This window comes from Lissotriton helveticus, assembly GCF_964261635.1.
Source record: "Lissotriton helveticus chromosome 1_1 unlocalized genomic scaffold, aLisHel1.1 SUPER_1_unloc_35, whole genome shotgun sequence".
NCBI lineage: Eukaryota > Metazoa > Chordata > Amphibia > Caudata > Salamandridae > Lissotriton > Lissotriton helveticus.
Genome location: NW_027611676.1, coordinates 319,079 through 345,189, shown reverse-complemented (window position 1 = coordinate 345,189; position 26,111 = coordinate 319,079). Strand labels below are relative to the sequence as shown.

Genomic DNA, 26,111 nt, shown 5'->3' with positions numbered 1-26,111 from the left:
ACTTCCTAGCCAGTGACCCCCCATGCACAAACTTACCTTGCACACACTTTCCTTGCGGTGACTTCCTAGCTGGTATTCACCATGCACGCACTCACCCTGCACGCACTCTCCCACACACTTTTGTAGCAGTGACTTCCTAATCGGCTGTGGTCACTTCCTAACTGGTGACCCCCATACACGCACTCCCCCCTGCACACACTTTGTTGTAGTGACTTTCTGCAAGAAGCCTCTCTATGCACAATCTCACTGACACACTCCCTCTGATATAACGTCTGCACACATTTCTCTGAAGACACGCGCCTTGCACGCACTTTCCATGAGGGGTGTCACAGCGATATATATACCGCCAGCGCGTTTTCAGGGCATCGGTGACGTATCATGCACTGCTGGCAGACAGTTGTTCTCAGAGACTACCTGCACTCACAGTCCCCTCACAATCACGCTTCACACACCTTCAACGAGCAGTCCTTCATCGCTGCACACAGCCCTCCAGCAGACAGTCATTACACACACTGGTTCACCCTCTCCTTGCTTCCTCACCACCTGCACGGATGCAACCTTCACTCGGTGATTCCATACACTCACTATCACCCGTGCACACATCCACTCTCCCCACAGTGACTTCTTGCAGTGTGCGCCCTATTCACTCCTCAACCACACGCGTACACACACACAGTCCCGGTAGACAGGGACTTCCCCTCCCATACAAACTCACTCCTTTCAAGATCTCACTGTGACAGCTCACTACCAGACGCGCACCTCTGATCACTCCCCGAGTTACACCTTCAACCAGTGACGCGCTGATCGGCCTCCCTCCGTGGGGCATCCAATCTCACACAAGAGGGCGCCCGTTTACACACTTATCACACTATCTGCTCCATCCTTTTGTTGTTGTTAGCCACTGCCATGGCACTCCTCACTGTGGTAGTGCCCCCAGCCTCCCCTCTTCAATGCCCTCGATGAAGTCTGCAGCGATCCCCTCTCGTGCACAGCTCCCAGGTACACGTCATTGTCCTTCTCCCACCAGCAATGTCCCCTCTCCCCCCTTGCAGGGCATCCCTTGCCTTCTGCAGCCCCCGTCCCCGTCCCCTGTGTTACCCTTCTAACCCCCGAATTACTGCTTGTCTACTACAGTGCCCTTTCGCTCCCTCTTCAGCAAATCTGTTACCCCCACCAGGCCCTCTCTCGCTCAAGCAGTGCAGCTTTCACACCACCTGGAGTTCTTTCTCACCTCTAGCAGAGCCCCTCTCACCCTTAGTAGCGCCACTCTCATCCCCAGCAGCACCCCTCACAGCGTCCTCTCACCACCCCACAGCGTCCCTCACATCCTCGCAGCGCCCATCAAACCCTCGCAGCACCCATCCCACCCTCGCACCGCCCATCACACCCTCGCAGCACCCACTACACCCTTGCAGCGCCGCTCTCACCCTTAGTAGCGCCACTCTCATCCCCAGCAGCACCCCTCACAGCGTCCTCTCACCACCCCACAGCGCCTCTCACATCCTCGCAGCACCCATCACACCCGCAGCGCCCATCACACCCTCGCAGCACCCACTACACCCTTGCAGCGCCGCTCTCACACCAGCTACAGTTCTCTCATCTCTCGCAGCATCCTCTCACCCTTAGCAGCCCCACTCAAGCTTTGAAGCCATCGCTGTTGCATATTTATTTATCTTATGCAACTGACAAAGCCAATAGTCCTGGCTTGTAGTAGATGTAATGTTACTTGTTATAAATGGATGGAATGGCGAAGCAGCAAAATACCAGTGGGGCGACACACTATGCCGAGCATGTATTTTCAGTTTGGGTTTTTAAGCCACGCCCTTCATTACATCGACCACGTCCCTCTGGGAGCCATCACAAGGTTTTTCATTCCACTTAAAGCCCTTTCTCCGGTATAGTGACTTCCTGCTGAACTGGGAGTACAAGTTCACTCAGACTTGGCAGTCCGCTACTGAGAGACTAATCCATTCCCGGGCCCCTCATCCATTGGCACCGTGTGATTCTTACAGCGTTACAGTTCATATCTCATTCCCCTTATTGGATTTTGTCATTTTAGTGTCATTTGGTTCAATACATTTTACTTTTTTTATTGTATATTTTTTTTTTTTTATTGTTTTGCATTTTGACTTTGACTTTTTTGGTTTCTGCATAAATATTTGACATATTACCTTAAGTTAAGCCTGCCTGTTCCGTGCTAAGGTACCAGAGGGTTGATCCTAGGTTAATTGAATGGCTTTGAAAGTTCATTCTGACAACGGTTGTGATTGTTCCTCATCTACCGTAAATAATAATTCAGTTTCTTACAGAAACTATCTGAAATTATCTGCAAAACAGGCAGGAGACAACCTACCAGGCTTGAAGCACCCTGTGGACAAACTGGAATATGGGAATAGTATTGTGTGGCAATAGAATCTCTAAAAAAATTCAGCTTGGAGATGAACCAAGAATCACTCTTGAATGTCACAACTGTTTAAAACAAGGTAGTCAGGAAAGTGTTGCGAATATATTGCAGCTCTTTGCATTTTGGCAGCCCCAAGCAAATTTAAGAACAGAGTGGATGTATGTAGCAGAGGCGAGTCTGTTCACCCAATGTGAGTGGTGAGATCCGCTTTGCTGGTCTGCCTGAAGTTATGATGCTGCTGACAGTGGCCTGTCTGCTAATAGCGATGGCTATGAAGCCAAATAAGAGAAAGTTATCTTCCGACACCACAGTCTTCGTGACTGAGACCAGTAATACTGAAGACTCTGAGACTCGCAGCAGTAATTTCTCCTTTCAGAGCGTTATTGCTGCAGATGGAGTGAAGCCCAGAAGTAAGCACATTACTAAGGTACCAACAAAGTTTAATATTGTTCATTTGTATTAACAGTTTCTCTTTTGCAGCTTTTGGAAATGCATATTCTAGTTTTGTTGCTTTTTGGTTAGTTTTTTATTGTAGGCTGTTATCTTCGGTCTAAAGGGAAAGATGTTGTAGTGTGTGACTGTGGCGTGGGATCAAGAAGAGACCTAAGACCAGTTCGGGGTAGGTAAGGTTTTATTTTGGAAAACGTCTTTTTATGTCAGGTTGTCAAGGTGTCTCTCTGAAAAGCTCTGGGGTCCGTGATGGCGTCTGGTTATGGTCTTGTTTCCAGATGGTTAAGAAGCAGACTTCAGGGGATTTTCCGTTTTCCTAACTCCTCGTTGGACTCCGCCAGGGAAAAGAAAAAGGTACAGGTCGTCAGGATATGTACTCTATCTGGACTCTCCCACAGGGAACCGGGCAAGTGCAGGGGACACCCGTGCTAAGGTGCTAAACACTTTATTAAATGTGCGAGGGTGCAGAGGCGTGATTACTGGTGAGACGGGGTATATTTACACGGTGAGGACAAAGAAAGGTTGGGCATATATTGTGGCACACACGCGGCTACGGTTTACAAGAACCCCGTCTTCCACGGATTCGGTGGCCTCTTGGCTTACTCCTGTCGTCCTCGAGTTCGCCTCCAAAAGCTCTGTTCTCTGCTCCTCCGGGCCGCTCTCCCACTCTCGATCCTCGGTCGGTGACCTCACACGCCAGGACATCTTATTCCGCGTTTTTACCCACTAGGAATCCCGCGTCGTCATCAGGGGCCGGAGCTGCGTACTCGTGTGTCTTCCAGTTAAAGGGGCCGTCATCCAATTCGTCGGCTAGTTCCCAGGAACAGTCTTCTCCCCTGTTCCAGCTATGCTGATAATGAGGCAGAGAGCGGGAGGACTCCAGTTCACTACGCCACCACTCAACATTATCCGGTTATTTATCTCCCGTCCCCTGCCCAGTGTTACGTTCCTCCCCCCCTGGTTTCTGCCGATTGGGAAGAATGAATTGTCTGGATAGGAAATCAGCGTTTCCATTCTCAGTGCCCTTTCGATGTTGTATTGAAAAAGAAAAAGGTTGTAGAAAAAGGAACCACCTGAGTACTCTAGGGTTATGGGCTTTGGTCCTATTCATCCATTGTAGCAGGGCGTGATCTGTATAAAGTACAAAAGGCTTGCCTTCTAGGTAGTACTTTAATTTCTCCACCGCCCACCTTATCGCCAGGCATTCTCTTTCGATCGTGGGATATTTGCACTCCCTAGGATGTAGTTTCCGGCTAATGTAGAGGATCGGATGTTCTAATCCGTCCTCTCCTATTTGGGACAATACAGCTCCTAAGCCCATGTCCGAAGCATCCATGGCTAAAGAGAAAGGTTTACTGAAGTTGGAAGGTATCAAAATTGGGCTTGTAGTGATGGCCACTGTAAGGGTCTTAAAGGCTTGTTTAGCCTCCTCCGAAGTATTTAGAATGGAAGAGGGTTTAATATCCTTTCTTAAAAGGTCTGTGAGCGGAGCTGCTGTCACCGCAAAGTTGTCTATAAATCTCCTGTAATAGCCTATAAGGCCTAGAAAGGCTCGTATCTCTCTCTTTGTTTTGGGGAAGGTAGTATACATGATGGCTTTTACTTTTTCCTCTTGAGGGGCTATAACACCTTCCCCCAACATATACCCCAGGTATTTAACCTTGGAGTATGCCGCTCTAGATTTTTTTGAGGTAATGTGTAACCCTGCCTTGTGTAGGGCTTCCAGAATAGCTGTTAAGTGTGTTAAGTGGTCTGACCAGGTATTGCTGAAAATTACAATGTCGTCAAGATAGACGGAACAGAAGGAGGAAAAGGGGTGTAGGATGGTATTCATCAACCTCTGGAAGGTCGCAGGCGCCCCATGGAGCCCAACGGGCAAGACATTGAACTCATATAGGCCCTCCTCTGTTGCAAAGGCAGTCTTTCGTTTATTTTCTTCCCTAAGGAGTACCTGCCAGTACCCCTTAGTGAAGTCTAGCATGGTAATAAACTTGGCTTCGCCTATCCTTTCTATTAAATCATCTACCCGGGGAATGGGATAGGCATCAGAGGAGGAGATGTTATTTAAAGCTCTAATGTCCATACAGAACCGTGTCGTCCCGTCCGGTTTAGGAATCATTACAATAGGGGACGACCAGTTACTTCTAGATGGACGATAACCCCCAACTTGAGCATGTCCTGTACTTCCCTTTTTATATCCTGTCGTCATGCTGCCGGCACCCTGTAGGGTTTTTGTTTAACACATTTCTCTGGTTCTGTTTCTATTTTGTGCTCTATCAAAAGTGTTCATCCTGGCAGGTCCGAAAACATTGGAGAGAAGGGATGTAAGGTGTTTTGGAGCTCAGTTTTCTAGGCGTATTTAAGTTCTTCATTAACAGGCAGTTGTTCTAAGGTGCTCTGCTCTGACCCAGTAGGGATTCCGAATTGAGCTACCTTGAGTATCGGACCGATCCATTTTTTTAATAGATTGATGTGAAAGGTCTGCCTCCTGGAAGGGGAGATCTGGACCCTGTAAGTGGTTCTCCCTATGGTGTCTACTATGGGATAGGGACCCAGCCATTGACTCCTGAATTTATTAGTGGAGGAGGGTAACAACACTAAAACCCAGTCTCCCTTTTCTAGGGTTCTCCATTTCTTGCCTTTGTCATAATATTTCTTTTGCCTGTTCTGGCTATTTTCTAAGGAAGAGTATGCCAAATCTCTCAGTTTGCTGAGCTAGGACTACAGCTGTTGAGTATACTCTAGTAGGGTTTTCTGTTCGTGGTGTTTCTCTTGTTCCCAAGTGTCCTTCGTTATTTCGAAGAGGGACTGAGGTTGTCAGCCGTACAGCAGTTCAAAGGCTGAGCAACCTAAACTACTTTGTACCTGGGCCCTCAGTACATATAGTGCTAACGGTAGGACTTGGTCCCAGTCTTTGTGTTCAATGGAGAGCATTTTTTTTAGGGTTGTTTTCAAGGTCCTGTTGTACCTTTCTACCAACACATCTGTTTGGGGGTGGTAGGCTGAGGTTTTTATGTGAGACAAATCTAGCAATTTACAGACTTCCTTCATCAGTCTGGAGACGAACGGGGTCCCCTGGTCTGTTAAGATTTCCTTTGGAAATCCCACCCTCGAGAATAATTCTATCAATTTCTCGGCTATGTTCTTAGCATTGGGGATTCTTAAGGGAAAGGCCTCCGGAAACCTAGTTGTGTAGTCCACTAGGACCAGGGCATAGGAATGTCATTTTGCAGTGAGCTGTTGAGGTAGCACTAGTTTCTTTTGGATCACGGACTGCCTGCATCCTGAATCCAACAGCGCCCTTATTTGTCGTTGATTGACCGTTACCCTTACATAGATGGTCCCATCTCAGCGGTGTACATCACGGCCTTAGGTATGTACCCCACCTCCATTGGTTCTTCAGGGGCCTTTCTTCTGGGACACAGTCTAGCGATATGGCCCCATTCGCCGCACTCAAAGCACTGGGGGCCTTTGAAAACTGGTTCCTTTCTTATGGGTTTCACTTTTGGCTGCTCTGGGCTGACTTTGAACTTCCTCTCGGGTTTTGGTACTGCGGACATCTTGGTAGTTTTTTCTTGGTCCCAAGCGAGAGACCTAGGCTGCGCTCTGGAACAATTGGTGGCCATCTCTACGGCTTGTTGGGCAGTAAGGCCAGAATGTTGCTTAAGCCAACGTTGGCTTCCGTATGGTAACGCTTCCAGAAACTGTTCCAAGTATATACTAGTCATTATCTCATCTTTGGACCGGCTCTCGGGTTTCAGCCACTTATTGGCTGCCATTTTTAACCGGAGATATAGAGTCTTGGGGTTTTTCACCAGGAATTCCTTTTTCTTTCATGAACCGTACACGATAGGCCTCTGAATCTAATCCTAAGTGGTCCAGGATTATTTCTTTGATCTTTTGATATGGCGTATTCCCTGTGGCATTGGCCACCTGGTATGCAGCCTGAGCTTCCCCGGTTAACAATGGGGCCAGAAAGAAGGGCCATTTTTCTTCGGCCCAACCACAGGCCCGGGCTGCTCTTTTAAAGTTAGTCAGAAAGGCATCTGGATCCTCCCCTGCGTTGTATTTTTGTAATGATACTCCAGAGGGATGCGTCGGGGGGCTCTTCGTTCCCCACCAGGGAAAGCACTGGGTTGTTGGACCGCCTTATTTAAGCCTTCGATTTGGGCCGTAATGGTGTTCTTGAAAACTTCCCTGTCTGCTTGAGCCGACGTCATTTGTCTTTCTACCGCCCATTCTAACTTTTCTTGTCCCTTTATAAGGTGTTGTATGATTTGGTCCATCTTCTGTTGCGGGATGGAAGGGGGATATCCCACTTCTGACACCAGTTGTGGCGTGGGATCAAGAAGAGACCTAAGACCAGTTCGGGGTAGGTAAGGTTTTATTTTGGAAAACGTCTTTTTATGTCGGGTTGTCAAGGTGTCTCTCTGAAAAGCTCTGGGGTCCATGATGGCGTCTGGTTATGGTCTTGTTTCCAGATGGTTAAGAAGCAGACTTCAGGGGATTTTCCGTTCTTCCTAACTCCTAGTTGGATTCCGCCAGGGAAAAGAAACAGGTACAGATCGTCAGGATATGCATCCTATCTGGACTGTCCCACAGGGAACCGGGCAAGTGCAGGAGACACCCGTGCTAAGGTGCTAAACACTTTATTAAACGTGCGAGGGTGCAGAGGCGTGATTACTGGTGAGGAGGGGTATATATACACGGTGAGGACAAAGAACGGTTAGGCAGATATTCTGGCACACACGCGGCTACGGTTTACAAGAACCCCGTCTTCCTACCCAGCCCGCCAAACGCTGCCGTACCTGTTGTAGCCACACTCCTCCCTCGGGAGTGTGGCACGGCGATTCACGGATCCAGTGGCCTCCTGGCACACTTCTGTCGGCCTCGGGTTCGCCTGCAAAAGCTCTGTTCTCTGCTCCTCCGGGCCGCTCTCCCACTCTCGATCATCGGTCGGTGACGTCACACGCCAGGACATCTTCTTACGCGTTTTTACCCCTTAGGAATCCCGCGCCGTCATCAGGGGGCGGAGCTGCGTACTCGTGTGTCTTCCAGTTAAAAGGCCGTCATCCAATTCGTCGGCTAGTTCCCAGGAACAGGCTTCTCCCCTGTTCCAGTCATGCTGATAATGAGGCAGAGAGGGGGAGGACGTCAGTTCAATACGCCACCACTCAACATTATCCGGTTCTTTTCCTCCCGTCCCCTGCCCAGTGTTACAGTGACCTTAATGCTGCAATTTGCATTTCATTACCATCATTTGCTTACTCTGGGAATCTCCAGGGTGTAGGAGGTTTGCTGTTCTAGAGTTCTTTCTTCAGCTTCTGGGCAGTTATCACTCTGTGGCGATCTGTGGTCCTGTTTCTCTGCTCCTCTTGTAGTAGCTCTTATCAGAGCTTCATCCATCCACCAACGATAATAAGATGCCAGGCATCACCCAGCACACAACACAGACTATGTTGGGCTACGTCGGCGCAGTTAGAGCGAGGATAAAGTTCTCCGGACCCATCAGGCTGTGAATGTAACCTAAGGGCTTAAGATTAAATGAAGAGCTTACCTCCTTCCTGAGTGGCTCTAGACTGCTGTGTGCAGACCCGGTAGCTGGCAGCACCCTGGAGTATGTATGTATAAATCAGATTATGTTGGAAGTAACCTGCAATATAGTGGCAGGCAGCACCCTGCCATAGAGTAGGGTTTCTCATAGTGTTTTAATTACTGACACATTAATGGAGATTTGACACATTAATGGAGATTGTCTTTTAACAGGCAGAAGAACAACACTGACCGTACATTTTTCTGGGTTTGTCTTTAAAATGACGTACACATTAGGAATGGCATTTCGTTCTGCTGGAATAATAACACAAGTTATCTTGCACTCTATGTTGTTGCATGAATTGTAGGCTGCAATAAATTCCATGTTTCATTCGAACAAGCTTTCTACAGGGCACATGCATGATTTGCTGCTGTAGAGAAATAATGCTCCTGTGTACTGTGGCAGACTCAGAAATATTGAAAAACTTCATGATTTCTCTTTCAGTACTTCCTAGTAAAATCTTTCACTTTTTGACTCCTACATTTAGCAGAAACATAACTTAGTACCATTAAAATAGTTGTGATGGGGAACATCCATGTGGGGTTAGGACTGACTCGACCAGAGAGCATGCTGACTTGGAGGAGTATGGAGTTGACCACATTGCCTGGTCCGGTGTGGAACCAAGCCAGCGATGCTTTACTGCAGGCTCATTTGCCCTGATAGCTGGTCAACAGTTTGAGGAGGAGGAGGTGAAGAGCTGGCTAAGTGTGCCATGAGGCTGGCAGTAAAGTACATCCATGAGAAGTGAGCTTTGAGTCATGTAATGTTCCTCTTATACGACGTGCAATTCACCCTCTCCAAAGCCTCAAGAATTCCTGGGTGTGAAGTGCGGCTGATTCTGATTGGGTGCTTGATAGTTTTCCAGAAACTCATGTTCTTGATTGTTCATGTTTGTCAGTAGTTAATTAAACACGCCCAGGGGTTTTATCTCTTCAGTTGACACAAGCTGCAATAAAAGTTTCTTTCTCGTTGCAAACAAATATGAACGGCTGATGAGCCTCTGTCTGTCAAAGAATGGAAGGGCTGGGGAACTGTCATTCATCTCACTGCTAAACAGAGCAGTGTCATGCTTCACCCTCACTCAGGCCTCTGATTTTGACCAACATCGCTTAGAACACTGGGACTTTAGAACCCATCCTTTTAATGAGAAAAACAAAACTACAAGTCCCATAAGCAATAGTGGTGGAAGGTGTCACGCATGACCTGGGGCAACATCCGATTCAGCACATCCAGTTCCATTTTTTAAGTATTTGACATAATATGGAATTTATAACCTTTGTTTTTATGGTCATGAGTCACCAGAATACTAAAAACGTCTTTTATTTTCAGGATCAATTAAGTAACGGTCACCAGCTTGGAAGCTCTGTTCATTCTTCAGTATTTGTCATTGATCTCCACGTGTGGCTGGTTTGGTTCTGCCCCCTGCATCGTTCCCGATAACTCGCTCAGGTAAGGAGCTTGTAGCAGCAACATGATAACCCCATACTCGTCTGTAAGAAGTGCGCTCTGAGGCAGGTATCCGATCATTTTTGTGAAACAAGCAAGCGCCAATATCTGCGATGTACATTTGTTAAAATAAAACACAATCAAATCACAGTATACTGTTCCGGAGGTTCAGTCCCAGAGTCATTATCTGTAACTGAATGCAGACACCCTAGGAAGCAGGTGCTTTTAAGACAAGTTGCGTTCACTCACCTGATGGTGACATGCTTCATTATTGGGCTATACTCCTTACCATGCCGGTGCTACAATGCCTGGCGGGCACCACCAGAGGGCACTTTGTCGGAGATCTTTTATTAAGTATGCCGGATGAGCATAGTAGGACAGAGGATGTTGTGTCATATAATGTGAGATTGGTGAAAGCCTGAATATAAGATCAACTATCGACCAGTTGCCGCAATATAGTTAATGTGATCATACTGGTCCATGTTGATATTAAAAACAGTGGCAGAGAAATTGAGGAACTAATGGCCCCTATCACTGTGTGAAAGTGTCGATCACCTATGGACCTGCTGGTAAGCTGGGGTCTATACTTCAGGTCAACCTTTTTTATGCCTTGTGTAGTCATGTAGCAATCTGTTGGCATTTCATCAGGACCAATTATGGGAAAATGGGTAAACGTGACCTAATCTTCTCCACAGCGTGAGGAGCTCTGTAACTCAAAGCCCTGCACCGTGCATAGGTGATAAGGTGCCTATTAACATCTTACTGCCACAGGTGAGCGCTGTCTAACAGGGTGCACTAGATACGGTAACCCTCCTAAAATTCAGGACATACTGACTTATCCAATAGCGAGGACGCCGCATCAGAGGGCAACTGGTTTGAAAAGCACATGCTTCCTAGGGTTCCTGCGTTCAGTTAGAGATAATGTCTGTAGGACTGAACCTCCAGAACAGTAATACTGTGAGTTGATTTATATGAAGAATGTGTATACTGGACTGTCATTTTCCTCAGCATCTCTTGTGCTATGTAAAATAAAACACAACACACTGGGAGGCCAACACATCTATCATACATTTAATGCAAAAATAGCAAAAGGCCAAGCAAACTAACAAGTGACAATTCTCTTTGCAATGGACGAGAGCATCCACCCTAAAGCAAGTTGGAGTATATAATGCTAATGCTACACAATGTATTTTCATACACTTTTCTCCTAATACAAGTCAATGAAACATGAACACGTGATAGAAACAGTTACTGAAACGACACTAATGAGTAGGAGGCAGGATCTTCTCTCGAGAGGAATGTGAGGAGTCCGTAAGGTGCAGATAAAAGATACACACACAAGCTGCAGAATTCACTGTTTCTGGAAATAACACTTCTGTTTGTCAATATTCAATTTACTACAAGATGCAGGAAAGTGTGCAGATGGACATCACTAAATGAAATGGTTCTGGGCCCTAATAGAATCATATAACTTTGCAGGCATATTAAGGCGAACAGACACATCAAATCAATATAAGAATATTGTAATTTGGTAATGTAATATATCAATGCACGTTAGTGCATTCATGTGTAAACAATTATCGGCATTAAAGAAACCAGTATATCCAGTTATGCTTACTCAATTCCTTCTTCCTAGAGGCCACCACTGCTGCAAATCCTGCAAATATTGAAATCCAGAGGTTACCTCTACTGCCAACCAGTTCTAGTCAATATTGACATGTATTGTTACCCTGCTTGTAATGAATACCAGAGGCTAGCGTTGTTGCTAGCCAGCTCCAGTCACCAGTTTCCCGTGACATATTATCCTCAATAGGATTAATGCCCAAGTCCTGTGCAGCTGCTAACCTGCCCTAGTCAGTAGTGACCTCCCAGACCTGTTATTCTGCATATAATCAGCAAGACTTCGGCCCTAATAACACTCACCCCACATCCTTATGGTATATTAGCAATGTAATTTATTTACATCATACGGTAGGTACCGCACTATATCACACGATCCCAAAAACAAAGAAATTCAAAATTTGCCTAACCGTTCAGCACGCCACTTTGTCAAAAATGACGAAATCACACCAAGCACTATAGCCTGCCACATCACATGGCACACTCAGCCACAACATGACAAGATACCACAGCAGGGATTTGGGGCCATTATTTCTCTGTTCGAGGCATGTATGCTGTAGATGCACATGCTTTGCATAATCCTGCCATCTTGTGTTGGGTCCGGATGTTTGCAAGTTGTTTCATTATTACCCCTAGATTTATATTCCGGCATAAAAATTACCTGCACCACTTAACAAATCTCTATTTGTTTCATCCCCTCTGATACTCTCCCTCTTTGCTCTATTTGTTTCCAATTGTGATGGCTTATTTTCCACCTGTTTATTACTTTTCTTCACTTGCAGCATTTCAAAGGACTGAATTTTCCCATTCTCTATCATTTTTATACTATCAGCTTGATTGTTTAGGCATTTATTTTTCATAACTGCTTGTACCTCCGATAGATCCTTATTAACCCCTTCGACGCTCATGACGAGCTGGGCTCGTCATGGCGTAGCCTCCTCGCACGCTCATGACGAGCCCAGCTCGTCACGTAAAGTGCGATTTTAAAAAACCCAGCGTACGGGCGGAATTCCGCCCGCACGCATGCGGTTAAATAGAGGGTAGAAGGGTTTTGTTGGAGACATTTGTTTACCCTCACCTTCACAATATGATATTTGGTCATGATTGTTTCCAGTGTTCAATCTCACTATATCTGATGCATTTGTATTTTTTTATACTTTTAGAAGCTTTATTTCTTGCTTTCCGTATTTTTTTCCTCTGTCTTTTTGATAGATGAACGTCCGGAGCTGCGTCTGTCATTGTTGATTGTGTCGAGCATAGGTTTATCACTTCTTGATCTTTTGTTTTGTGGTAAATAAATAATTTATTACCGGATCTATTTTTCAGAATAATCAATAAACAGGTAGCTCAATAAATAAGAGTCAAGATTCGAGGTAGCTGGAGTTTACAGGCTTTAATCAGGCATAAAGGACAGCCTGTACGGGAATAGGATGGCAGCTGCCGGGGGCAGGATCTGGGAGTAAAACGCTAACTTTTAATATGGGTGCACAATATATATACTTAAACAAAATACATTACATTCAATACAGTAGGCGTAGCAGTAGGCGTGGTTTCGTAGCAGTCGCGAAAGATAAGGGCAAAATGATGTAACAAGAAGGCGTGTACAGGGCGTATACATAGACATGTGATGAAAACGTAACAGAATATGTCATAAACGGGGCGGAAACATGGAGGGGGCTACCTGAGCAGCTGGGACCTCTAACCTAGTGGTGCGCACAAACTGGCAATGACGTGTTACCAGGAAGAACTGGGGCTATGACTTCTGCGCTAGAAGAGGAGACTAAAGTCTGGAGTGTCAGAGCGACATGTACCCAGGCATATCTAGTATCTGGTGTTTAGAGTACATGTTGATAGAATCCAAAAGTTATCAGGGTAAAGGCGAACAGACACTAAGACTGGTGCATGCATTATTCTACATGTAGTGCGTGTGCGAGGAATATTCTATGAATATTAATACAGTATTTCTCTTACATGGAGACATAAAGGCTAGACCGTGACGGAAACTATTGATGCGATTCAGTAGCTTAGGAATGCAGAGAAGGAGGGCTGGACTGATAACTAGAAGCATAACATACTCTTGGCAGACTGGGAGGCAGAGGTAGGCCGGGCCGGGCACTGCGTGGCAAGAAAGTAAGCGAAGGGTCAGGGATGCAGGTGGGGGCTGTATCGCTCCTCGGAGAGGGTTCAGGAGACAGGAGCTGAATCTGAGTCCGGGCCCTTTTGAGGCCTAGAAACGGGGACAATTCAATGAATTAACGTGCACACTGTAAAATGTGACAACGTAGGCCAATACTCGTTGCTTTCACGAGAACTGGAAACTGGCATACTAGAGATGGACACAACTGTAATTGCGTCTTTAATCGATCAGAGGGGAATACATATGCATATTAATCATGCACATATAACATAGGATGGGGAACACGTAGGCACATACAATATGGCAAAATTTACTTTTCCACAGTTTTATCATCTATTTTTTCTTTAACAACAACAGTATTGTCTTTACATTTTATTGTATCTTTAGAGGGGCAGTCGGTCTTGATGGGTTGAATTCCCACATTAGGAAAATTCCCTTTTACATCGTCAATTATTGTTTTAAAAATATCCGGAATGGTAGCTAGTTTGTTAATTAGTTGGGCACAACTACACTCTGCATACGTAGATATTGGCTGAGATTGTGCCCTTACTATTAGATTATTTTGTGTTGTTATCTTCTGCTCAATTCCGGCAACAGAGGATGACGCAGCACTCAAGAGATCTATTTGGACCTCCTTTTTGTTGGACTGCTATGTTAAAGCTTCCAGAGTTAATTGCGAGGTTTTGAAGAATTAATCCCAAATTGCTCCCGCGTTCCCACTTCCTGGTACCTGAGTACCTGGCCTATGGTGTTGCCCATTTATGAATGATAGGTCCTTATACTTCTCTTTTTGTGGTCCTTGAAAATCAGGTCCTCGTCACAAGAATTAATGAATTGTGGACTACTATTCAAAACTTCTTTTTGATACGGAGTACTCCAACGCTGCAGAGTTTCTGGGTTGCTGTTGTATTCGTCCTTATTAATTTGAGATCTGTTATTTTGATTACATTTCGGCTGGTCCTGTTTTTGAACTGAATTTGTTTTAGACGGAGTAAGATCCGATTTCAGTGGGGTATTGGCTTCCCTTATGATTTTCACCCCACCATTTAGTTCATTTGGAGCTTCTTGCCCTGGTTGATTTATTTGTCCCAAATTAGATGGTTCCCCTATACCGTTAGCTTGTCTGATTTTTACTTGCAATTCTATTGGCTCTGGCTGCCTAGTTGGTAGTAAGTGCTGAGTATCTTCCATTGTTAGATTTGTGCATTTTACGTCCTCTTGTTGTGAACGACCAGTAAGTGGAATAGTTAACATCTCTAGGTCCGTTATTTGACCCTAATGGTTGACTTGGTCCTTAGTTGAATTTGACATTCGTTCGACTTCAGCTTCAGACTCAGGGTGGCCTGGTTCACTTACTCCTTGCTTAGGGGCTATAACATTTGTTCCACTCAGTGGTTTAATTGGAGTTTGAAGATCACATGGGTTAGTTAGCAATGTTAGCATAGCACCAGTTGGATCTTTCATAAAATCAAACTTTGACGGCGACTTTCCCAGTTTCCCAAATGTATGGACCTTTGATGATTTAAAGGACTATATGCCACCTGCCTATTTTATTTTAAACGTATCTAGTATTAGTGTTTGTTGTATTTTTCTTTTTCTTTTGATAGGAGGGAAAGGTGGCCGCTCCTTTCCTGACCTCATAATACACCCTCTAAGGTGAAGAAGTCTTGCTTCTTTCAGAGAATCAAACGGGCCAGTGACAAGACCAAAGAGTGCTTTGATAGGACAAAAACACCTCCAAACACCTCCAAGGGAAAACACCCCCAAAGCACACCTCAGTACAGAATCCGCCGGTGCTGCTGGTTACTTATTTAATTAACTAATTCATTAATCGATTGATTAATATCCGGGCTCCGGGTAGGGCTGTAGTCTAGGCATGCAGAGTAATTCAGGGGCCGAGGGGTGCATCAATAGGGTCAAAGTCTATTGTCACTTTCCCCTTTGCATACTTTCTCAGATTTTGTTTTACAGACTCGTTACAGACTCCAATGGCTCAGCGACTTAACCTTAACTACTCGCCACATGCCACACCCCTCTTGCCACTTGTCACTCACCACTCACTGTTCATTGCTTGTTCGTTGCTATTCATCGCTGTCAAGAGTACAAGGGAGAATGCTGGCAATCGTTCAGGAGCAAGAGCTGAATCCAGAGCCAGTCCCAGTACAGACGGCAGATGTTTGCACTTCCCTCCACTCCTCGGCTCAGCTCTGCTCTGCTCAATGATTGGTGTATACGTAAAATCAGGCGGCAGTTCCCTGAGTTCTGAGGGATGATTGAAGCGTGCGATGTCGGACCATAGATGCGTCCATTCCTCATCGGAAATAGGACAGTGAATTAAGTCTTCCCACATATACATATTCCGGGGGCGTGGGGAAAGCACTGTTTTAAGGAGGAAGCTATAGATAAATGAGATCACCCCTTTCATGTTAGCAGTCTTGGTGAGAAAGGCCTCAAATTTTGTGAGAGGTCGAGTAGCAGCCTCCCGTATCTGAGGTGTGAGGGCGCAGTGCATCTATTGGATATACTGATATCTTTCCATGTTCTTTGATTCAAAGTCCCTTTGACATTGATCAAAAGTAAGGGGATCAAAATTGTGGAACAAATGTATTGGAGCTAAGCAGCCTCCCCTTCTCCAGGCATCAAAGGGTCCCTCATATTGGGCCGGGGGGAAAGATGGATTGAAATGGATTGGAGTGAATGGGGATGGAAAAGGAGTCCACCTGTCGTCGCCCAAAATTAAGTCCCATACTTTAAGAGTGGTGCATGTGGGGCAGCTAAGGTCACCCTGGCAGCCGCCTTGAAGAGAAGGGTTCCTCCAGCTATTTCCCTATGGCACTCTCATCTTTGGAGACTGCTTAGCCTGGCTGATATTTTCAGGGATAATTGTAAGAATTTTGAATTTAAATGGGGCCCCCTTGCCTCCTTCCTCTCCCGGGGCCTTCCGTCTGCAGTGTGTCCCTCCACCATCAGTGCCCTCAATCTCTTCCAGTTTTGATCACAATTCCTGTATTGACCAACCTCTCATTAGTATGAATACGCCGCCACCACGGGTGGGGTGGGAGGTGTTTTTTTTTCTTTGTCCCTGGTTAGATTCATAATTACTTATCTAATGTTAGGATGAGTTTGTCCACGCTTTTTGGCTATTTCACATACAACACCTCGGTGGAGCAACCTGGAGAAATTACCGTTACAGAAGGCAGTTGAGTTTTCTTTAGACCTATCTGCTGGCTTAGCAAAGTTGCATGACCTTCTTTTTTTTCTTTTTTATCTCTCTGTCTCAGCTCCGGGGCACTTAGAAGCTGTATCTTTCATTTGGCGTATCTAATAAGAGGAGGAGCTGGTTTATATTGATCAATGCACTTTGTCCACCTGTTATAATTCTGTTGAGGCTTTATGATCCCCTGCGTGGGACCAAGTGATAATGTCATTTTTGCCTGTGGACTGTGGAAAAAAAAATATTAAACACATTTTTGACAAAAATCAGGCATTATCTGCCCCTCTGTGCTCCTCGGTGCCCTACAGCAGCCGCCGCACGAGCAGCGCCAGCAGCGCCTTAGCACCGCGGTGCCGGCAGCGGCTGTTCCTGACCCCAAAGCAGATCCGTAGAACTTAAAGCGCCCGTATAACAGGACGAGGGTGCAGCAGGAGAAACCTTTGGGAGTGGGAACCGGTCACAAAACAAACCCGGGCAGGAGTCTCAAGCTCCGCTCCGCTTGCTCGTCAACGCCTCCTCGGCTCGGACCCTTGGCTCTAACCGATATGCTCTGCACTCAACGCCGAATCACAGGCCGACTACGACTGTGAACACCAACAGAGGGAAGAATTGTGTGTTTCACCCAGTTAGTAAAAAAAAACAGCATAAGTCTTGGCTGCTTCTGCTGCACCCAGAGTCTTATGCGACTTTTCAGTCTAATTTTTCTGTCTGGAAAAAGATTGTGTCCTGGTTTTCTGCACCCAGTAAAACCAGGTGCAGAAAAACCTAATAACTGATAATCAGGTGGAATAAAATGAACACATGAAAGTACGCCTTAATTTCATTGCCCTTGATTCACACTCTCGACCATAGTTGAGGGATTGGTCTAGGCATAGTCCTCGCAGCACACAATAGATTTGCGTGAGGCAGAGGCCAAAATTCAAAAGTCAGGATACCAGATACAAGTAGGTGGTAACTCAGGACAGGGGAAAACGCCTGTGGTCCGTGGAGGAGTCATTCCCTTCCCAGAAATCTGCATTACAAATTAATTAATAGTATATGTTTTTTTAATATCTGTTTGGTGCCAGTCCATATGACTTTAATATCTGCCTTTGGGATTCTATGTTACAACTCCATAGGGTACATGTATCCTTTGTGAGCTTAATAAAATGTTGAAAATTCTACAAATCCCCACTCTTCCATCCAAGTACTCTCATGCTACCATTCTACACTCTGCTCTGTCTGAAAAATAGCTCAACATTTTCAAAATTCTGCATTGATTTGGCTTGTAAATTATATTTTTGGAAATGTACATGTATTAACTATTTAATTTTAATACTATAGGTGATTGAAATTACGGACGAAGAAAGCAAGATTTAGCACTACGCAACTGAATGTCAGTGGCATAAGGATTATTTTGAAAAACTGAAGGACATCCAGCATTCTACGTTTAAACAATTTCCAAAAATCTAAGTGTGGCAAGGAAAGTACTATACCTGTAAGTGAAGTCTTTAATTGTGCATTTCATTAACCCAGAGCAAAGCCATATCTGTGCACACAGCATCAGAAATAATGTAGAAAGACCGCTTCAGCATCCTCATCTGAAATATTATCAGAAAGACAAATTGCCTCAGCATGACAGAATAACGTTCATCTAAAGCATCATGTAATTTTAGAGAGGAAGCACACACTACATAAAAGAAAGTTACAACTAAAGGTTTCTTCTGGATACCATCAAAGAAAAGACGCTGAAAGAAGACTCCGAAGCTGACACGTTAACAACCAAAAGATTGGAAAATCACCTTTGTTCAACAACCGTTTTTAACCAGTTACGCAAGTTTGAGACTATCTGTCTCTGGATATAAAACACCTTCACCCACTCTGCTCTTTCTTGCGAAAACCTTAAAAAATCACCACTTTATTGTGTTAATGACCATCTCAGATTGTTTCCTTTTTATTGTGTACTGTTCTGTAATTCTATGTAAATCGCCTCAACATTATCTGTTGTGCAGGAGTCATATGTAAAACTGTTAAATATAAAAATGGATTAAAGGAGCACTGTTGCGCTATATCTAATGTAAATAAATCCTCATCCTCAGAACTACAAACCTTAAACTTACCCCAAACATAGAAAGGGTAGAAGGAACTGATGTTCTGCGACTAATGATCCACAATAGTACTCTGCACGTTCAAACGCCCTCAGTTACTGCCATTACACCAGTGCAAAAAGGTACTTATCAGTTTAATCATTAAATATCAGACTAACACCTTATTACTGCATTGCTAAGAACCTATACAAATAGATTTGAGAAAAACTTCAGTCACAAATTAAGTTGCTGCCGGAGAGGCTATTACCTAAAGACTATTATCTGTTAGAAAGATTTCAACAGGTGTTACAGGACTGCTTCCCGACATTTTTTGCTCAATTCAAGTGTTGAGAAGATTACACACAATTTCTTTTAGAGATAAGTGCTGAACATTATCTAAACAAGCCCGACTCTAAAATTGAGGGCAAAATAACCGAAGTTAGGGAAAAAAGTTACCTGTGCCCAAAAAGATACAGCCATAAATCATATCTCACAGAATTTGACAGAATGCACACAGGGGAAAACCACTCTCAGTGCAAAGTATGCCAAAAAAGTTTCAGGCGTAAATCTTATCTCACTGAGCATATGAGAATCCACACTGGGGAAAAACCTTTTCAGTGCTCTGAATGCCAGAAATGTTTCAGTGACAAAAAAAGACTCACTAAACATACAAGGACCCACACTTGGGTAAAACGTTATCAGTGCACTGAATGCGACACATGTTTCAGTGAAAAAAGCAGTCTCACTCAGCATATAAGAACCCACACTGGGGAAAAACCTTATCAGTGCTCTGAATGCCACAAATGTTTCCGTCAAAAAAGCAATCTCACTGAGCATATAAAAATCCACACTGGGGAAAAACCTTATCAGTGCTCTGAATGCCTGATATGTGTCAGGCAAAAAAGGGATCTCACTCAGCATATAAGAATCCACACTGGGGAAAAACCTTATCAGTGCTCTGAATGCCACAAATGTTTCAGTCAAAAAAGCCATCTCACTGTGCATATAAGAATCCACACTGGGGAAAAACCTTATCAGTGCTCCGAATGCCAGATATGTTTCAGTGTAAAAAGCAGTCTCACTAAGCATATAAAAATCCACACTGGGGAAAAACCTTATCAGTGCTCTGAATGCCAGATATGTTTCATTCAAAAAAGCAGTCTCACTCAGCATATAAAAATCCACACTGGGGAAAAACCTTATCAGTGCTCCGAATGCCACATATGTTTCAGTGTAAAAAGCCGTCTCACTCAGCATATAAGAACCCACACTGGGGAAAAACCTTATCAGTGCTCCGAATGCCAAAAATGTTTCAGCCAAAAATCTCATCTCACTGAACATGTGAGAATCCACACTGGTGAATAAAATTATCAGTGCTCTAAATGTCAGAAAAGATTCAGAGGTAGAGATGGTTACTAGCGCCATAAGAAAACACACCATCAAAATAATTCAGTTCTCCGAATGCCAGAAAATCATCAATTATAAACTCAATCTCACTCTACATGAGCAGTCGCACACAGGGGAAAAACATTACCAATTTCTGTGAATGCCAGAAATTCCTATTTGATAGGCACAGCCTCACTAACTATAAGCGACTCCATACTGATGAAACACCTTATTAGTGTTCTGAATGCCAGAAAAGCTGCAGAGAAAAACGCTATTTCACCATGAGAAACTCCACACTAGAGAAAATCCTTATGCCATAAAAGGTTGAATCTGAAAGACAGTGTTATGCTTCATGAGAGATCCCACTCTGGGGAAAAACCTTATGAGTGCTCGAAATGCAAGCAAAGTCTTTAATACAATGTCATTTCACATGAGAGAATTCACACTGGACTAAAGCCATATACAGGAGGGGAAAGCCAGAAACATTATACTCAGAAAAGAGATCTCACTAAACATGAGAAATGCATCCACACCAGGTGAAAAGTAAGGTGTATCTTGAGTTTGCAGAAAAGCTTCTAACAACCTGACTTTACATGAGAGAGCACATATTGTAGTTGCAATAGAATTCATCAAGAAACTCTTGCAGGATAACTTAGGCTGCCCGCATGCAACATCCAAAGAAATTTCAGGCCTGGAAATATTTTTAATTGCAACAGAATCCACAATTTGAGTATCTGAAAGTTACAAAACTCTCAAGGTCTCTACTATACACAGAGAAGTGTTAGTGCTTGCAAAAATCAACTAATTGCCCAAAAATCACAATAATAATGTCTTAAATTTTACTCCACCCAAAAGGTTTCTACTCACCCTTGTTTCTTAACATATGACTGATATCTATTTATTAATAATAAGATTAAGCCTATGCGGAGTTCCTCAGTGAGGAACTCCGCAAAGTGACAAAAAAACTCTTGGGTCTACGCGGAGTTCCGCAAGCAGCGGAGTGCATAAGGGTCATGCCGTTTATGGTGATTTCATCCCATGTTGGAGGATCATTTGGCCCTTCTCTTCCACAAAGTTATGGATCTCTTTGCCAAGGGAGCTATCAAACGCGTCCCTGTGCCAGAATTAGGTCGGGGTTGCTACTCCCACTACTTCTTGGTACCGAAGAAGGACAAAGGCCTGCATCCTATCTTAGTCCTCAGGGACATCAACCGCTTCCTCCGAAAGGAGAAGTTCAAGATGTTAACCTTGGCTCAGGTCTTGTCTGCCTTCGACCCTGGAGATTTGATGGTAGCGTTGGACTTGCAGGCCACTTGCTTTCACATCCCCGTCTTGCCTGCCCACCGGCATTACCTGCGGTTTACGGTAGGCCACACGCATTTACAGTTTACCACGCTACCCTTTGGCCTTACCAGCCCCCCCGGGTGTTCACGAAAGTGATGGCGGTGGTCGCAGCTCATCTGCGCAGATCAGGGGTTCCAGTCTTCCCCTATCTTAACGACTGGCTGTTGAAGGCGAGCTCGCCAAGGCTGTCGTCTCCCACCTCCAGACTACGACGGACTTCCTGCATTTGCTGGGGTTCACAGTTAACGTGCTGAAGTCGCACCTGATTCCCTCCTATAAGCTCCTTTTCATCGGAGCGGTTCTGGACACAGCACAGTTTTGGGTCTATCCTCCCTAGCAGCAAGTCCAGGATATTCGGGCTATGATCACATTTGATTGGATTCTCCACTCCTGATCCTGCTCTGGAAGGAAGTCCTTAGTCATATTAAGGAGGTATTGGGCTTCCCCCTGCCTGAGTCCACAGCCAGGGGGAAGCCCAGTACCTCAAACCTGATAACCTAAATGCACTCACTCACAGCGATTGGACTATAGCACTTCACATGCTTGGGGCGGCTAAACAACTTATAGCACTATACTGGAAAAAAGCGGAGACTCCCCCAATTGCCGCTTGGTTTGTGCGCTAGTGGTATGTCATAACTATGGAACTTTTTACAGCGCGACTGCAATCACGAGACACCCGCTTCACAGCTGTTTGGCGACCCTTAGTTTAATACCTCTATAAAATAGAACATGCACGTTATTTACCCTCAAAAGTTAAAAAGCGCTGTGACTCTTTGAGGATGATATACTTCCGCCAGATCCTAACAGGCTTCTCACATAATTAGAACAGTAGTGCCCGTCAACCCCTTCAACAAGCATTAAGACCTTCATTCGCCACACCTGACACCATCACACACCTATTCCCGTCCGTCCACCCAACCGCCTACTTTGCTGTATACCTCTCCTTTCTATCTCTTTTTTCGACCCTTTTCTGTCCATCTACCGCTATCCACTTTATATGGGGTTCTAGCCTGTGTTCTCAATGTTATTGGTTTTAAACAGGTCCTGAGACTTCCCACAACACGCTAATATTGTTATATGTACTAGATCACGCGGCCGGCCTAACATGGGTTGTAGGCGACATGCTGTGTTCCAATTAGTTTATTATTGCCTTTTTCTATGCTGGGAAACTCTTGAAACCAACGCGGCCGGCCCTCAATGGGTTGTGGGCTTAACGCTGTGCACATCTGGACCTATGTTCTACTCCTGATTTAGAAAATAAAACAGATTAAAAAAAAGATATTTCAATATGTTTGACAAAAAGAATAGGTACATTTCATGACAATATTGAAATGGGAAATAACAGGAACAAATATTTACACCACATTTCAAAAATATTAGAGACTACATTTCAGCAATATAGAAAATACTGAGGTTCTTGCATTAATAATCCATTTGGTAAAAGTGATTGCTTGTGGAGTCAGCTCACTCCTGTGTCTGTTATTGTGTTTAAATAAAGGCATTTTTAATGCACCCCATTTTACTTTCAGATTCAGAAACTCCCCCTCGGGTTACTACCTCCTGTTACTGTTTTGCAGTCCACATATGGTTTCAAAGCTTAATACATACCTTAAGGATGTATTACATATTCAAAAGGGACACTATTAACATTCCCCTTTCAAATTCTGAATTGTTAAATGGGCTTAGTACATTTCAAAAAGGGGTTTAGCATTTGCAAACTCTGTGAATTACCCAACCAGTGGATTTTTGAACAATAAAACCCTTGGTACATGAGACAATTTTTCTCAATTCCCTCCAAATTAAGTTTGCTAATAATGTTAGTTGAATGATAACCTGTGCACGTACCTATTTAGTGTAAGTGTTGCTTCAGATCAAATAAAAACCATTACACATAACTCTTACACAATACTTAAAGACTTTCTGACATCCAGCTTTAATGTTTTGTTAAATATATTCGCAAATGTTGTCACTTAAACAGGAAAGCACCTAAGCGGTCTATGGACATACATAGGATGTAATCATAATCTTTAGATACATTTTCTGAGTTTTAGGTCCAATGTGTGTCTTCTGGGTTTACTCTAAACCAATATAACAAACATATTCACTCCTTTTAAATTTGATCTGTTTGAACTGGTTTCTATTCCAGACAATAATCTAGATTTAGACCAAGGATCAATTCCACCCATGGCTTTTAAAATCTATATATCATTGATCTTTTAGTGTTATCGCAAATACAACTGTAATAGAACTGATCTGAGAGATGGACCTTCAAGTATTATGCTCAGTCAATTTATTGAACAAACTATGGAGTTAAAATCTGAATAGATTCGATTCACAAGCATTGCCTGACCACTGTATTTTACATCAATAGATTAATTATCAGCACATTTTCTCTAAGTACAATTCAGTCATCTTCTATTTTTCGCGGAACTCTTGCTGGTCTGTTAGAACTCTTTCAAAAATATGACATTTAAATGTCCAAACAATCAGGAATTCTAGTTTCAAGCATGGTCAAACCTTAATGAATGCTATACCTAAAGATGCCCTTCTGTTCCTACATTTTATTTTGCACCATGATTCAGAAATAGCATGTTTTTGCTTTCAGAGGTAAAATTCTAAACATATTTATTGTTGTTGACATCAGAAACATTATCACTAATTGGGAAGATAACCACAAGTGGTCCTGTGATGCTTGCTGGAATGGGAAGTGTTTATTAAAAAGGTGGATTGAATTCAAGTTTATGTGACAATTTTACCAAAGTGTATGGTTTTTGTATATATTTAAAGTTGTTGATCTCCAAGAATTGAATTGAAATTCAAGTTTATCATTTTAATCCTAATGTTGGAAAAGATGTGATTTGAACCCCATGAGGCGGTTCCTTTCCAGAAAGCATTCAGGTTGTAATCATGAGTCAAATAATGCTGAGGAGGTTAAAACATTCAAATTAAATTCAAATTACACATGAAATGTTCATTGTTCAATATATTTCTCTTAGTATTTTAATGTGAGGACTTTATTGCTTAAGGAAAATAATTAGTTTTTTTTTCTATATGTAGGAAGCATTACATTAATGAAATCACTGTATCCCACCTTCTTTCTTTTCTTTCCTGTTCTTTATGAACGTTTCTATTGTTAAACTTTAAAGATTGCCCGAAATTAAGAATTGTGCTCTACATAACTTTGCTGTGTTACAGTATGTTGATTTTTATGTACAAATTTTGTCTCTTATGTGTATGGCAACTGATGTTTTGTTTTGTTTTAATAATCAGCTTATGTTTATTAGGTTTCATTATTCAATAAAATGTTTCAAACACAACAAATGGTAGTTGATATGTATTTACAACTGCAGCATTTTTATTGTATGGGCAGTTTCAAAGGGGCCAAAAATATGGTCTGTGGGATGATGGAGGACCACATTGGCATCATCAGGGGGAGGTTTGGGCAGGTGATTAGGGGTATATGTAAGGTTGGAAGTAGGGGGAACAAAGCATGTACATTGTGTGGACCGTGACTCCTGGAGTTATTGTGAGAGATACCATGCTACCTTGTAAATGAATTCCCTAGTGATTATTATCAACAAACTTTATTCGATTTTATAAAAGAAAACCATAAAAGTCATACATAAAATGATAAAACATCTTCCAAGTTACACATTGACAAATTTAACATGTCCAAATTAATCAGAACACAAGATAAAAATTCATGAATTACAGTACAGAAGTTAATCGCAGCTTGACCTAAGTCTAACAGCGACCCGTGAAAAGTTAAGCGTTTGCAAAACAGTGTCATTAGAGAGGAGTTGTAAAAAGATAAGAGCAAGTCTCACCCTCCTAAAACCCGCTTTTTTGAGAATGAGAATAATAAATACCTTTCTAGGGACAGCAGAAAAACTACAAAACATTAAAAAGTGCATCATGTCCTGAGGAGACTCACCATTGCAGCCACAGGGCATGAGGCACAGGCGTCTGTGGAAGCCGCGAGGGTGTGCCAAGAGGTAATGGAAGAGGTTGCGCTGAAACTGGGTCAATAGAAAACGATCATGGATGCTTTTAAGCCCTAGAAGATAAGGTTCGGTGGTTAGTACAGTTTTTACCACAATGTACTTACGCACACTAGCCTTACACAGCTCATAGTTCCCTCTCTATCACAGGAGCTCATTCTTAAAAAACACTCTTTCACCAGAGAAAAGTCCCTCTTACATGCGCTCAGGGTTAGCAAATAGTTCCCACCTACCCTGGAGAGGCCAACTCTTATATACTTGAGCCATCGGATGCTTGAGACATGGTCAAGTGAAAGGCATTCCCGTAGGATATCTTTGCTAAGTGTATTTTCTTAATTAGCCCAAATATTAAGCCACAAAGGCAGGGGACGGAAAGCCAGGACATCTGAGAGGAAAGGCATCCCCAACTCTTTGTGCATGACATAAAACGAGGTGCTTTGTGGGACAGAA

At 43.6% G+C, this 26,111-nt stretch overlaps 2 protein-coding genes and 1 long non-coding RNA gene across 3 annotated transcripts in view; all 3 read left to right on the top strand.

The window, feature by feature from the left end:
* The window catches only part of LOC144805953 (uncharacterized), a 630,307-nt gene that overhangs the window by 458,541 nt on the left and 145,655 nt on the right, over nt 1–26,111 (top strand). The window lies entirely within an intron of this gene.
* On the top strand, nt 9,787–18,912 carry LOC144805958 (uncharacterized). The gene is made up of 2 exons (XR_013605641.1): nt 9,787–9,896; nt 18,188–18,912. It is a non-coding gene; the product is annotated as an uncharacterized LOC144805958 (long non-coding RNA).
* Nucleotides 19,050–24,967, top strand: LOC144805957 (uncharacterized). The gene has a single exon (XM_078672424.1). The coding sequence runs from the start codon at nt 19,438–19,440 to the stop codon at nt 20,293–20,295; it is 858 nt and encodes a 285-aa protein (XP_078528550.1). The 5' UTR covers nt 19,050–19,437; the 3' UTR covers nt 20,296–24,967.